Here is a 12261-nt window from a genome sequence, read left to right on the forward strand (position 1 = left end):
TGCAAATCTTCAGAAACAGTACTTCCATGGCTATAAATTTGTTTGATTCCTCAGAATTTTCCTTACGAATTTTCTGAACTTCAAAAACTTCTTCTTCTTCTGCACAAATAAATTCCAGTGTAGTTTACTGTCGTTGAGTCGTTCGCTGACACCGTTGTTTTAGGTACCAATACACCGGTGAGTAAGATCGTTCTATCCTGGAAGGATATATTCCATTAACCTCGAGTACTTGAGGGGAATAATTTCTTTAAGGACACATTGTGCATTCAGTGGGCTCGATTTTCATTCTTAAATATTTTTCAGAGACTGTTCTTACTTTTCCAGTTTCTGTTTTTCCGTCTTCTACTGGTTTTTCCAGAATCTGTCCAGTTTTTATTTTCTGTTTTCAGAATTTTTTTTCTCTTTCTATTTCAACGTTTTTGCAATACAGTTTAATAACAGAAACCTGGTGGCATACCAATTTTACGTCCACAGATAATTCCAACGCTCCGCGATAACCCTTGTTAGACTTAGCCATACTACTCACCTGCCTCAATTGTACTTTCCACTATAGAGTCACGTTGATCTTGGTATGCGACATTCCAATTCCCAATCAATTTTTGAAATTTCAAGGTAGAATCTGTTGTAGGACATGACAACTGAAGAGGTAAGTGTAAGATAGATAGGATTTGATAGGATTTCCTCTTTCACTTTTCTACGGTAAAGTGATTGTGGCTGTGTTTAAGTTATATGAAGATGGTATATACCACATATCATGTCGAATGCATAAGGAAGATCTAATGTTTAAAAGGAGTAAAGAAGAAGAAGATGGTTGAGCATTCTTGGGTGGTTGTTTTTGTTAGAGTTGGTTAACGATGCATGATAAACCAAACAAGTGACTGTAGTTTCTCATATTGGAAGATAGTGTAGTAGGTTTACTTTGGAAATATATTTAATGTGCTCCATTCTTAATTAATTTATGGTAGTACTAGCTCGAGGAAGAAATTCTTGTCCATTGGATATTACCAATTTAGAAACCTAATTTGATATGAATGGGTTTATAACCCGTTTCCAAGATGGATTGGAGTAACGCAGTTTCACCGTTTTGTCCAACATATATGAGATTATCTCGTTAACAAATATTTTCTAGACTATGGTTGCCAATGATGCAAATTATCTCTACAAAGCTAATACAGTGTGCATGTGGTATAAAAGCTACTGTAAAAGAATTCAGTGACGTGAATTGCCTTTCATATGGTGGTGATAATGTGATCGAGAGCATTCTTTGTTCGTCTAATTTATGTTGGTTTGATTTGGAACTTCATGAAAATGTGGGACATACTCTCTGTAGAGTCTACACTTGATTAGGATTCGAAGTTCGTGCAAATTCGAATTAGGTGAAAATTTAGATAGTACTCCTTCGCTAATACAGTGTGCATGTGGTATAAAAGCTACTGTAAAAGAATTCAGTGACGTGAATTGCCTTTCATATGGTGGTGATAATGTGATCGAGAGCATTCTTTGTTCGTCTAATTTATGTTGGTTTGATTTGGAACTTCATGAAAATGTGGGACATACTCTCTGTAGAGTCTACACTTGATTAGGATTCGAAGTTCGTGCAAATTCGAATTAGGTGAAAATTTAGATAGTACTCCTTCGCTAATACAGTGTGCATGTGGTATAAAAGTTACTGTAAAAGAATTCAGTGACGTAAATTGCCTTTCATATGGTGGTGATAATGTGATCGAGAGCATTCTTTGTTCGTCTAATTTATGTTGGTTTGATTTGGAACTTCATGAAAATGTGGGACATACTCTCTGTAGAGTCTACACTTGATTAGGATTCGAAGTTCGTGCAAATTCGAATTAGGTGAAAATTTAGATAGTACTCCTTCGCTAATACAGTGTGCATGTGGTATAAAAGCTACTGTAAAAGAATTCAGTGACGTGAATTGCCTTTCATATGGTGGTGATAATGTGATCGAGAGCATTCTTTGTTCGTCTAATTTATGTTGGTTTGATTTGGAACTTCATGAAAATGTGGGACATACTCTCTGTAGAGTCTACACTTGATTAGGATTCGAAGTTCGTGCAAATTCGAATTAGGTGAAAATTTAGATAGTACTCCTTCGCTAATACAGTGTGCATGTGGTATAAAAGTTACTGTAAAAGAATTCAGTGACGTGAATTGCCTTTCATATGGTGGTGATAATGTGATCGAGAGCATTCTTTGTTCGTCTAATTTATGTTGGTTTGATTTGGAACTTCATGAAAATGTGGGACATACTCTCTGTAGAGTCTACACTTGATTAGGATTCGAAGTTCGTGCAAATTCGAATTAGGTGAAAATTTAGATAGTACTCCTTCGCTAATACAGTGTGCATGTGGTATAAAAGCTACTGTAAAAGAATTCAGTGACGTGAATTGCCTTTCATATGGTGGTGATAATGTGATCGAGAGCATTCTTTGTTCGTCTAATTTATGTTGGTTTGATTTGGAACTTCATGAAAATGTGGGACATACTCTCTGTAGAGTCTACACTTGATTAGGATTCGAAGTTCGTGCAAATTCGAATTAGGTGAAAATTTAGATAGTACTCCTTCTGATAAAAAAGAGTGTCAATTTAGCCATTTGCACACCCCTTAAGAAAATGCTAACTCCTAGAAGAAAATATATAATTTGCCTAAACTGCCCCAAATTAAATAGGTATTGAAATTTGATCGCATAACACTTAATAGAGACAAATTTGAAAAGACAAGGTTGAATCTTTCTTGATTTGATAAGGTGACATTCTTTTTGACCCAAGAAAAAAGGGCTAAGTGGACATTCTTTTTTATCCGGAGGGAGTACAATTTTGTCCACCATGAAAGTATTCTTTAAGGACCATTTAGCATTTGAAAGGCATAAAAATCATATTTAAAGAATATTTTAGTCAACCAACATTTATATTCATGTTTTTATAATAACTAGTCTCTATGAATTGTTGACTTGCACGTTATGTCCTGTCACTTTTTTGAATAACTCCACATTCCTTGCCAAACACTTGGACAAGTTCGAATTCTCTCCAAGAATCACAGCCGTCCCTATTTACTGAATTAAGTTAATACTGAATTAAGTAAAAGAGATAAAATGTTGAAGAAGCCATCCAATGAACTCTCACATTAAAAGACAAAGATGGAAAATTTCCTCTTGCCCCCAAAGAAATTAGGATAACAACACTAATCAATTGTTTCTTTATTATACATAAAACATAAGTGAAGAGTTTTTATTATTAATAACGACAGGAAAATCCCTCTATCTGCTTGAAAATTTCTTCAACTTCAAACCTTGTCGATCATTATAATATTAATATTTTTTTATAATATTAACTGTTGAAATAATAAATTGTACCTTGCATGTGATATGGGTGGTCACCTAACATCTAAATTTAACATTATTAGATAAAATATTGTTAGTTACTTAAACGTGAGTTATCTAGTTTTGTCTTATACTAAGCACTCTTTGCTTTTCTCTACTGATAAGCCACTTGAAAAAAAAATTATAAATTAAATACTAGTCAAATAAAGTTGGACTATTTATACGTCAATATAGAAAGGCATCTTCCACCTTTTCACCAATTATCTCTTTTTAATGATTTTATTTCCTTTTATTTTTCAAGAGAATATCTGGCACAAATGTTATTTGCGAAAATGTTGCTTGAATTCTTATAAATATATCTGAGGCCTCTTTAGTTTTATTTTGTCCAAGACTCTTAAATATATTAGGTTATAGTTATAATTTTTTAAGACTTGGACTCCTATTCAACGACAAATCCATGCACGGAGTCTGTTGACGAAGGACCTAAGTCCTAACGCAATATTGCCACGTTGACCTAGGAGTTGTTTAGTATTTCTAGTTTTAAGATTTTAATTCAGAATTGTAATCAAATTTTATTCTTTTAATTAATTATTTAATTGAATATGTTTCGAACTTTCTTTTAGTGTTATTAGTTTAAGAATTATGTTAGAAAAGAAATAAGATTAGAGCTTATCAAGTATAAATTCAATATTTAAAGGATATTTTGGTCAACCAACTTTTATAATGCTTTTAAAACAATATAAATAATAAAAAAATATTAAAATATAGATATAGATTTTTAATGTCTAGTGCAAATGTAATCTATCTTGTGATGTCTTAGTTAATTGTGTACTTGCTTCAAAATTGGCCAAAAAATAAACATCATCAACTATAAATTGTTTTGATAACACTTTCAATAAAATCCTCTTAAACTATGTCTTTCAACATAAATAAAAAAAATCAATGTGCTATACTTCATCATTATTTAAATTCTATGAGCAACATTATCCAGAAATTGCTAAACTTAAACCACTTTAATCTTACACAGTATTGGCGTTAAAACATTCTTTAAGGGGTCATCTCACTAAAATTACCCAAGACAAAGTAGTATGGATTAGGATTTATACCAAAAAGAATATAGAACTAGGAAGGTTTGGCTAAAATATGTGTTTGTGTGTGTGTGTGTTTTTTTTTTTTTGAAAAAGACATTCCGATCAATTATTAATCAAATCAAAGTTGAGCACACCATGAATCATAGAAGGGGATCTAGTATCCACTCCATAGCATCAGACACAGAACCCGAAGCCTGAGCTAACAGATGACACACTGGTTCACACACGAGTGAATAATAACATCAAAATAAGAGTGGTTGTCGTACAATTTTTCCAACTCTTGTTTAACCAGAAGGCCATCAATCTCCACAATAATAGGTGTTGATGTGAAGTGATCCTTTAGCCAGCTTATGCTTACTAAAAGGTTTTCTCATTTATCTTTTTTTGTTTTTTTGGTTAAATAGATACTACTGATATATATACAACAACGTTAGAGTCTATGGCATTGAAGCCATTAAGTTGTCCAAAAATATCACCCTCACGAGGTTTTCTCATTTATCACCTTTTGTGCAGATGGTTAAAAGTTGGAAATAAAAAGAGCATTTATTAAGAATTCTGCGATTTTTTTTTTTTTAAGAAAAGAGAGATTCAGCCCTATGATATTTTGGCTTGTGCTAGGAAAAAGGTGGGTAGTCATGGATTTAGACAATTGAAGAGTGACTATGGAAGTTATTAACTAGAGTTGGGGCTTTTATATCTTACTATATCTAAAAAATAATTCGTATTTTACATTTACGTTGTTGCTATCAAGGGTCAAAAGATCAACAAAGTTAAATGATAGGGCATCGGAGCTTGTTTGGTGGTAAGAATGCGGCGTATGATATGTAGATTAGGTGCGTCACAGATGAATCAGATTAAGATACAAAGGCATATGTAGATTAATGTAACTAACATCAGATTAAGATACAAAGGCATATATCCTCTCATCTGGACCTAAAGAATACTAACTGATGAATCGGAACAATTCCCTTGCTCAACTACTAGAACCAAATAGGCTTTCTACGTATGGATCCTCTAAACAACGATTTTAGAGGCTGTCCCTTTTCTATTTCCTCTCTATGTGCTACAACCTACAAGATAGCACTGGAATCTATTTGTCTTAAAGTCTATAATATGTCTCTAAACAACAGTATGGGGCTTCGTCGGGAAGAAACAACGGCCGAATGTCAGCTCATTTGTATCTTCTTTTGGCTTCTCCGTAAGCAACAACCCCCATCACGGTCATCGTATAGCCGGCGATTCCAATAAAAGTTACAGGGTTTCGGAAAAGAAGTATCGATATTACAACAGCCACAGCACCTTTTGCATTTCCTAGGACCTACGGAAGTTGAAAGAGAATGAAGATGTTCAGGATGAGTCAAAAGCAATGGATACCGCCATATAATGTGATAATGATGTGAAATTGCATGAATAATTTCTGAGAAAAAACTAACTTGTCATGCTAGAACTATCAGAAAATTAATTTGTTGTGACCTAATATTAAACTACTATTATATTGTATACGTATCATTGTACAAAAATATATATTCATATACATATATATATATGAATGTGTGTCATCAAATAATTGTAGCTGCTGTTAACAAAATAAAAAAAGAAGTACATCTTGGTGTCTGTCATATATATTTGTCAAGTAAAGTATGTCATATTCATTTGACATATATTTGTTCGGACTCCTCAAAAATGCCGACATGTGTGCCGGATCCTCCAAAAGTAGTGCATTCTCAAAGGATCCGGCACGGGCAAAACTACTTTTTTGGAGACTCTGAGCAACTTAGTTTGTCATATACATTTATCATGTTACCACATATTCTCTTTTAACATTTTAAACACCAGAGGATTAAACAAACTTCAGTGCATGTCCGTTTAGCATTGAATGAGACTGTATCACATATGGGACGAACGAGGGGAAGCAGATGGAGAAGTAGAGAGTAAACCTGGAGTGTCAATGCACTGGTATGCTTTGTCACCAAGAAGTTCAATAAATTGGCTCCATACGCCATTGCAGAATTGACCAAAATAAGTAGGCCGAGGTATCTATGTTCTGTGGCAAGTCTCGCGGTGACATCTAGCACATTGGGCTCCATTATGAGTGTCGCGGGCAATAAAACTAGAACGGCAATTGGTGACATATAAAGCAGCAAATTCATGGAGTTCAACTTTTCCCTGAAAAGAAAAGGCGAGTTAGCAAGAGCTGGTAAGAAGTATCCGTGAAACAAATGAATGTGATATAACTTCATCAACCAAATACACACGCCTATTTTAACACCTGAGACAACTGATTAGTTATGGAGCAAAAGATGAATCCAAATCTATTATCAGATATGAATACCAAAATCTGCATTCTCTTTAATCCCATCCTTTTTTTTTTTTTTTTCTGACAACCGAGAAATTCCCGAGGGCCAGTGGCGCACGGTTCGAAACTGGCGGATAATGGGCCCGCCCCTCTACCCTTCTCCACTTCAATTGCCAGGCTTTTGTTCAGCCTAACTTTATCAACAAATACACACCGCGTACCGCACACTTGCCATAATTGCTACAAAAAATGACAAAACTTGACGAAGCTAAAGTACCAGAAGACTAAAGGTGCCGTTTGGCCATAAAAACTATTCACTTTTTTCCGGAATTTTTTTTCACTTTTTTCACTTTTGGGCGTTTGGCCATAAATATTCCAAATACAACTTGAAGTTGTATTCCGGAATACCAAAAACTCAAAAACTTGTTTTTTAAATTTTTTTCACTTTTTTCACTTTTTTACAACTACATTTCACCAAAAACTATAATTTCAAAAACTATGGCCAAACACAACTCCAACTTCAAAAATTCCAAAAAAAGTGAATTTATTTTTGGTATCTGTGGCCAAACGCCTACTAAAAAAGTGGAAAAAAGTTAAATTGTTGGATTATATTTGTAGTATTATCAACCAACCCAATCGGCAACATAACAGAATGTGTAGTACTGAAACAAGCAAATGACATATACGAGAAGGAAAATGAATGCGACCTGTCATCATACACTGTCTAATCCTTGTAATTCTATTCCAAAAGAGCAACATTGGCACAGATGTTCAGAAAAGCAAAGTACTTACCCTTCAGAGGAAAGCAGGACGCCCTGAAGTACAGACTTAAAGGCTCTAGCAGCAGTTGCACCTATGCACATAATGAATCCATAAAGGTGGAAACTAGGCTCGCCCTGTCATCAATCGACATACTTGTCAGTACATTAGAAAAATCTCATAATTTGCTAATAAAGGGGCATGTTAAGTAGTTTCCAAATTTTATAATCATAAAAGCAGTTGAAATTTTTTCTACTTCCATGATAGGTAAAGACTTGGAAGATCGAATCAACACTTCACCATAATGGATAAATTGGACCAACGTATAAAGCAGAGAAAGTACTTGTGTGTGGCCATTATAGTGAAGCAATATTTCATTTCGTCCCTTCTGGGCATATGTTTGGACGACTAGCTGTTCAAACTATATTTGCCGCTTCAGAAAGCTAACATTTCTTTAACCAGTGCTAGAGCAGAATGAAGCTAACTTAACTTACTCTCTGTAGATTTCTAAATAAGTGGCACGTTTTAAGCTTTTTCTATTGGTAAATATTCTTGCCAATCGCCATAGTAAGCAGATTTACAACCAATTTGTGCAGTTTAATCTATCGCGCGGAGAAGTATTTTGTTCTTCCAAGTATCTGAAGAATATAATTTGGATCTAGTAACAACTCTAATTACCGAGAATGCTGATTGTCGTGCTCTGTATGGGGATGAGTTTTTTCAGTAAGCAGTACAAAAGAGGTAAAGAAACCTAGACATTACCTTGTGGACACAGAGAAGTGTTTGATTACATTCATGCTTACTCTATAGTAACTTAAAACCTATTATCCATCACTTTTCACATCAAATAAAATCTTAATTTTTCACCTCAAAGGCTTAGAATCTCTGAATTTCCCAATAGCATATTCATCACACACTGACTATATGGATTGTCACCTTTCACATACCATGAACAAGAACAGAAGTTCCACTCCTAGTCAACTTCTTTGATAACTTGTACAAACTTCTTCAACCAAAAAGTAGCATTTTGTTCAAAAAGGAATAATCTTTATCACAATTGAAGAGATTTCTTAACCAAAAAAAAAAATCTTATTCCAAAGAAAAATAATCAAATAACCATAATAAAAAAGAATTTGAAAATGAAGAATTCATAAGCATTATCAAAGTTGCAAAATGCACCCAATATAACTGCTACAGATTCTCAGATCTAATAAATTTACATTACCACCTAGTGTTGTGATGGAATAAATACGATCCGTCCACTCTGAATAAGAGGTCCGGAGTTCAAGTACTGAGCATGGAAAAAATCCTGTTAAGGATTCCCCCTTTTAAATGGGACTTATGCGGGCCCCAATGCTAGTACCAAAAAGACAATTTTAAAACTAGCAAAATTTAACCTTCAAAGATTTTTTCCAAATATTAAACAAACTATATATTTCTCAAGATCCCAAGAAGGCTCATAATTAGATGTCTCTTTCTCCCAAAAACTAAATAAAAACAGATCAAATCAAATAAAGCACAAAACTAACACAAAGATTAACACTTGATCCAAGACAAAGATTAAAAAGAAAAATACAAATTTGTAAACATACCCCACTTGCAATCACAACACCAGCAACAACAGGAACAAGACAACCATATGTAAGCCAAGCTTCCCTCTTCATGGTAATGACATAAGCAAACAATGCAGTGAAAAAGGGTGTTGTAGCACCCACCGCTTGATTAAATGAAACAGGTAAATACCTTAAGGAAATATTACCACCAACAACAGAACCACAAAACACAATACTAAGAGTGGAAATTCTAAAAAATTGGGATCTTGATTTGATCCTTTGAAAAGGAACAATCTTTAAGAAAACAATGGAGACATAACTAAGAACAGCACAAGCTGTCATATGACACATAGTTAGGAAGATTGGGAAAGAGAAACCATAATTGGAAAGTAAAAGTTTGTTAAGGAGAAGGACACCAATGTTTGATGAGTACCAAAAGATTATGAGTGATGTAATGAAAAGAGCTTGTTTTTCTGATTGTGTTGTGGACATGGTGGTAATGGCCTAATGGGGTTGATGGGTTGTTGTTGGATTTTGGATTAAGGAAGAGAGATAGTTTCATTTATGGAAGCTTTTTTGATGTGGGAACAATGTGTGTGATTCTTGATTTGGTGGCATAATTCAATGTGTTTCTAAAGGTGGGTGGCTTTGGTTTTATTTGTTTTATGTCTTTTGTGTGTTAAGGAACTTTTGTAGGGATGTGTGTAGTTGGAAGAAATTGATTTTTCTTCTTTTCTTCCCCTTCCATGACCCCTAGACATTTTCTCTTAACAATACATAAATTCTCGAGGGTCAGTAATGCATGGTTTAAACTTTAGTTCAGCTATTCGGACTTTAGACATTATGATGTGTGTACATCTAATTAATAAATGTACTCTTTGGTCCTTATATTGCATTTTATGTGAATCTCTGTCAAATGTTTTGTTAGATTTGACATAAATTGTGATAATCAGAGAAACATTAGAAAAGTCTCACAAAATACTAAAAACAATTGTAACATAAAAAAATTAAGGAAGAGAGAAAGCTTCGATCATGGAAGCTTTGATGTGAATTTGTGGGAGTTGTGTGTGTATTCCTTGATTTGTGGCAAAATTCAATTTGCTTCTAAAAGGAGCGGCTTTGGTTTGATTTTTTTTTTTTCTGTTGTGTGTTTGGGAAATTGTGCATATATGATTGTCATTTTTCTTCTTTTCCTCTCTTCCTTTGACTCCTGGACCTTTTCTCTTAACAATCCATAAATTCTCGAGGGCTAGTAACGCGGGGCTTTTAATTAAAGGTGATAAAAAGATTTAAAAATTAAATTAGAGTAACTTTAGTTTTTTTAATTGTTTTGATTTGCCTCAAAGTTATATTTTTAACACTTTGACCCCAAGCTTTGTTTTTTTACACTTGACCTTCAAGTTTTGTTTTTAACACTTTGACCCAACTCATATAAATCATAAAATACCCCACACCCCCAGCTCCCACCCCCTCCCTACCCCCAGCCACCCACCCCGCCCCCTGCCCTTTCCCCCCACCCCCACTCCCCACAAAAAAAATATTTTTTTTAAAAAGATTTTGAAAAGTTTTTTTTGTACCACCCACCCCCCGCTCCACCACCCCCGCCTCCTAAAAAAATTAATTTTATTTTAAAAAACGTTTTGAAAAGATTTTGTTTTTTATTTTTTGCACCACCCCAACCCAACCCATCCACCCCTCCCCTCGCCCTTGCCCCCCACCCCCCACGAAGAAAAATATTTTTTAAAAAAAGATTTTGAAAAGTGTTTTTTTGTTTTTTTTGTACCCCGCCCCACTACCACCCACCCTTCCAAAAAAAATTAATCTTATTTTTAAAAAAACGTTTTGAAAGGTTTTTGTTTTTTATTTTATGCACCAACCCCTCCCCATCCACCCCTCCCCCTGACCTTGCCCCCCACCTCCCACCCCCACAAAAAAAATATTGTTTTAAAAAAGAGTTTGAAAAGTTTTTTTGTTTGTTTTTTGTACCACCCACCCCCACTCTCCCAAAAAAATTAATTTTATTTTAAAAAAAGTTTTTGTTTTTGGTTTTTTGCACCACCCTTACCCCATCCACCCTCCCCCCGGCCCTTCCCCACCACCCCCCCACAAAAAAATGCTTTTTTAAAAAAGAGTTTGAAAAGTTTTTTTTGTTTGTTTTTTGTACCCCCCCCCCCCCGCCACACCACCCCCACCCTCCTAAAAAATTAATTTTATTTTAAAAAAAGTTTTTGGTTTTGATTTTTTGCACCAACCCCACCCCATCCACCCTCCCCCCGCCCTTTCCCCCCCCACCCCCAAACCCTATAAAAAAATATTTTTTTAAAAAAGATTTTGAAAAGTTTTTTTGTTCTTTTTTTTTTGGCACCACCCCCTACCATCCCCAAAAAAATTAATTTTATTTAAAAAAAAAATTGAAAAGTTTTTGTTTTTGATTTTTTGCACCACCCCCACCCCATCCACCAACCCCTCCCCCCCCCCCCCCCCCCCCCGGAAAAAAAAATCTTGAAAAGTAAATTTGTTTTCTTTGGTTTCTTACTCCACTCACCCTCCTAGAAAAAAAATTGTTTTAAAAAAAAAGTTTTGAAAAGTTTTTATTTTTTGTTTTTTGTTTTTTGCATCACCCACCCCTAAAAAAATTCTTGAAAAGAAGTTTTGAATTAGAGAGAGAGATACCTCCTCCATATATTGATCCTAGAAAACCCGGAAGAAGGCGGACAAAGAGGAGGCGTGAAATCGGGGAATCATTGCGAACGAGGAAAAATAAATGCATCTTATATAAAACAGTTGACACAAAAATAGTTATTTTTTGGAAGTTTATGACATTTTAATATTGTTCATTTTTAGAATGATAATTTATGTTCTTAGTGTTTGTGAACTTGGTTTATATGATATGTTGATCGTGTTGAAATCACAAATGTGTGTATTCTTGTTAATAAATTACTAAACAGTTTTCAACAAGTAATGAATTTGTTGCAACAGCTCTGTAACTTGTTGGGTTTTATCCAACTAGTAACAAGACTTGTTGCAGCGACTAGTATCTTGTTGGAACATGTATCTCACTTGCTGCAACAGATACTACAGTTGTTGCAACAGATACTACACTTATTGCAACAGATACTACAGTTGTTGCAACAGATACTACTTGATTCACCCATATTTAATGATCAACAAAGGGAATCAATGATATTTAGTGATAAACAAGGGAAATCAACGATATATAGTGATCA

The 12261-nt window shown here is 34.5% G+C and overlaps 1 protein-coding gene across 1 annotated transcript; it reads right to left on the minus strand.

The window, feature by feature from the left end:
- Positions 1-5280: 5280 nt before the first annotated feature.
- Positions 5281-9832, minus strand: LOC132615776 (UDP-URONIC ACID TRANSPORTER 1-like). The gene is made up of 4 exons (XM_060330374.1): positions 9074-9832; positions 7515-7618; positions 6364-6592; positions 5281-5744 (listed from the first exon to the last, which is right to left on the minus strand). Exons 1-4 carry the CDS (start codon positions 9524-9526, stop codon positions 5598-5600), a joined length of 933 nt encoding a protein of 310 aa, XP_060186357.1. The 5' UTR covers positions 9527-9832; the 3' UTR covers positions 5281-5597.
- Between the last annotated feature and the right edge of the window lie 2429 nt (positions 9833-12261).

Source organism: Lycium barbarum, chromosome 10, assembly GCF_019175385.1.
Source record: "Lycium barbarum isolate Lr01 chromosome 10, ASM1917538v2, whole genome shotgun sequence".
Classification (NCBI taxonomy): domain Eukaryota; kingdom Viridiplantae; phylum Streptophyta; class Magnoliopsida; order Solanales; family Solanaceae; genus Lycium; species Lycium barbarum.

What these genes read in the sequence shown, in the direction of transcription:
- LOC132615776 (XM_060330374.1), bottom strand. Translation starts at nt 9,526, where the DNA reads ATGTCCACAACACAATCAGAAAAACAAGCTCTTTTCATTACATCACTC. An exon ending in GTCCTGCTTTCCTCTGAAGG is followed by an intron (nt 6,593 to 7,514) that starts GTAAGTACTTTG and finishes TTTTCTTTTCAG; the next exon opens with GGAAAAGTTGAACTCCATGA. An exon ending in CCAGTGCATTGACACTCCAG is followed by an intron (nt 5,745 to 6,363) that starts GTTTACTCTCTA and finishes CAACTTCCGTAG; the next exon opens with GTCCTAGGAAATGCAAAAGG.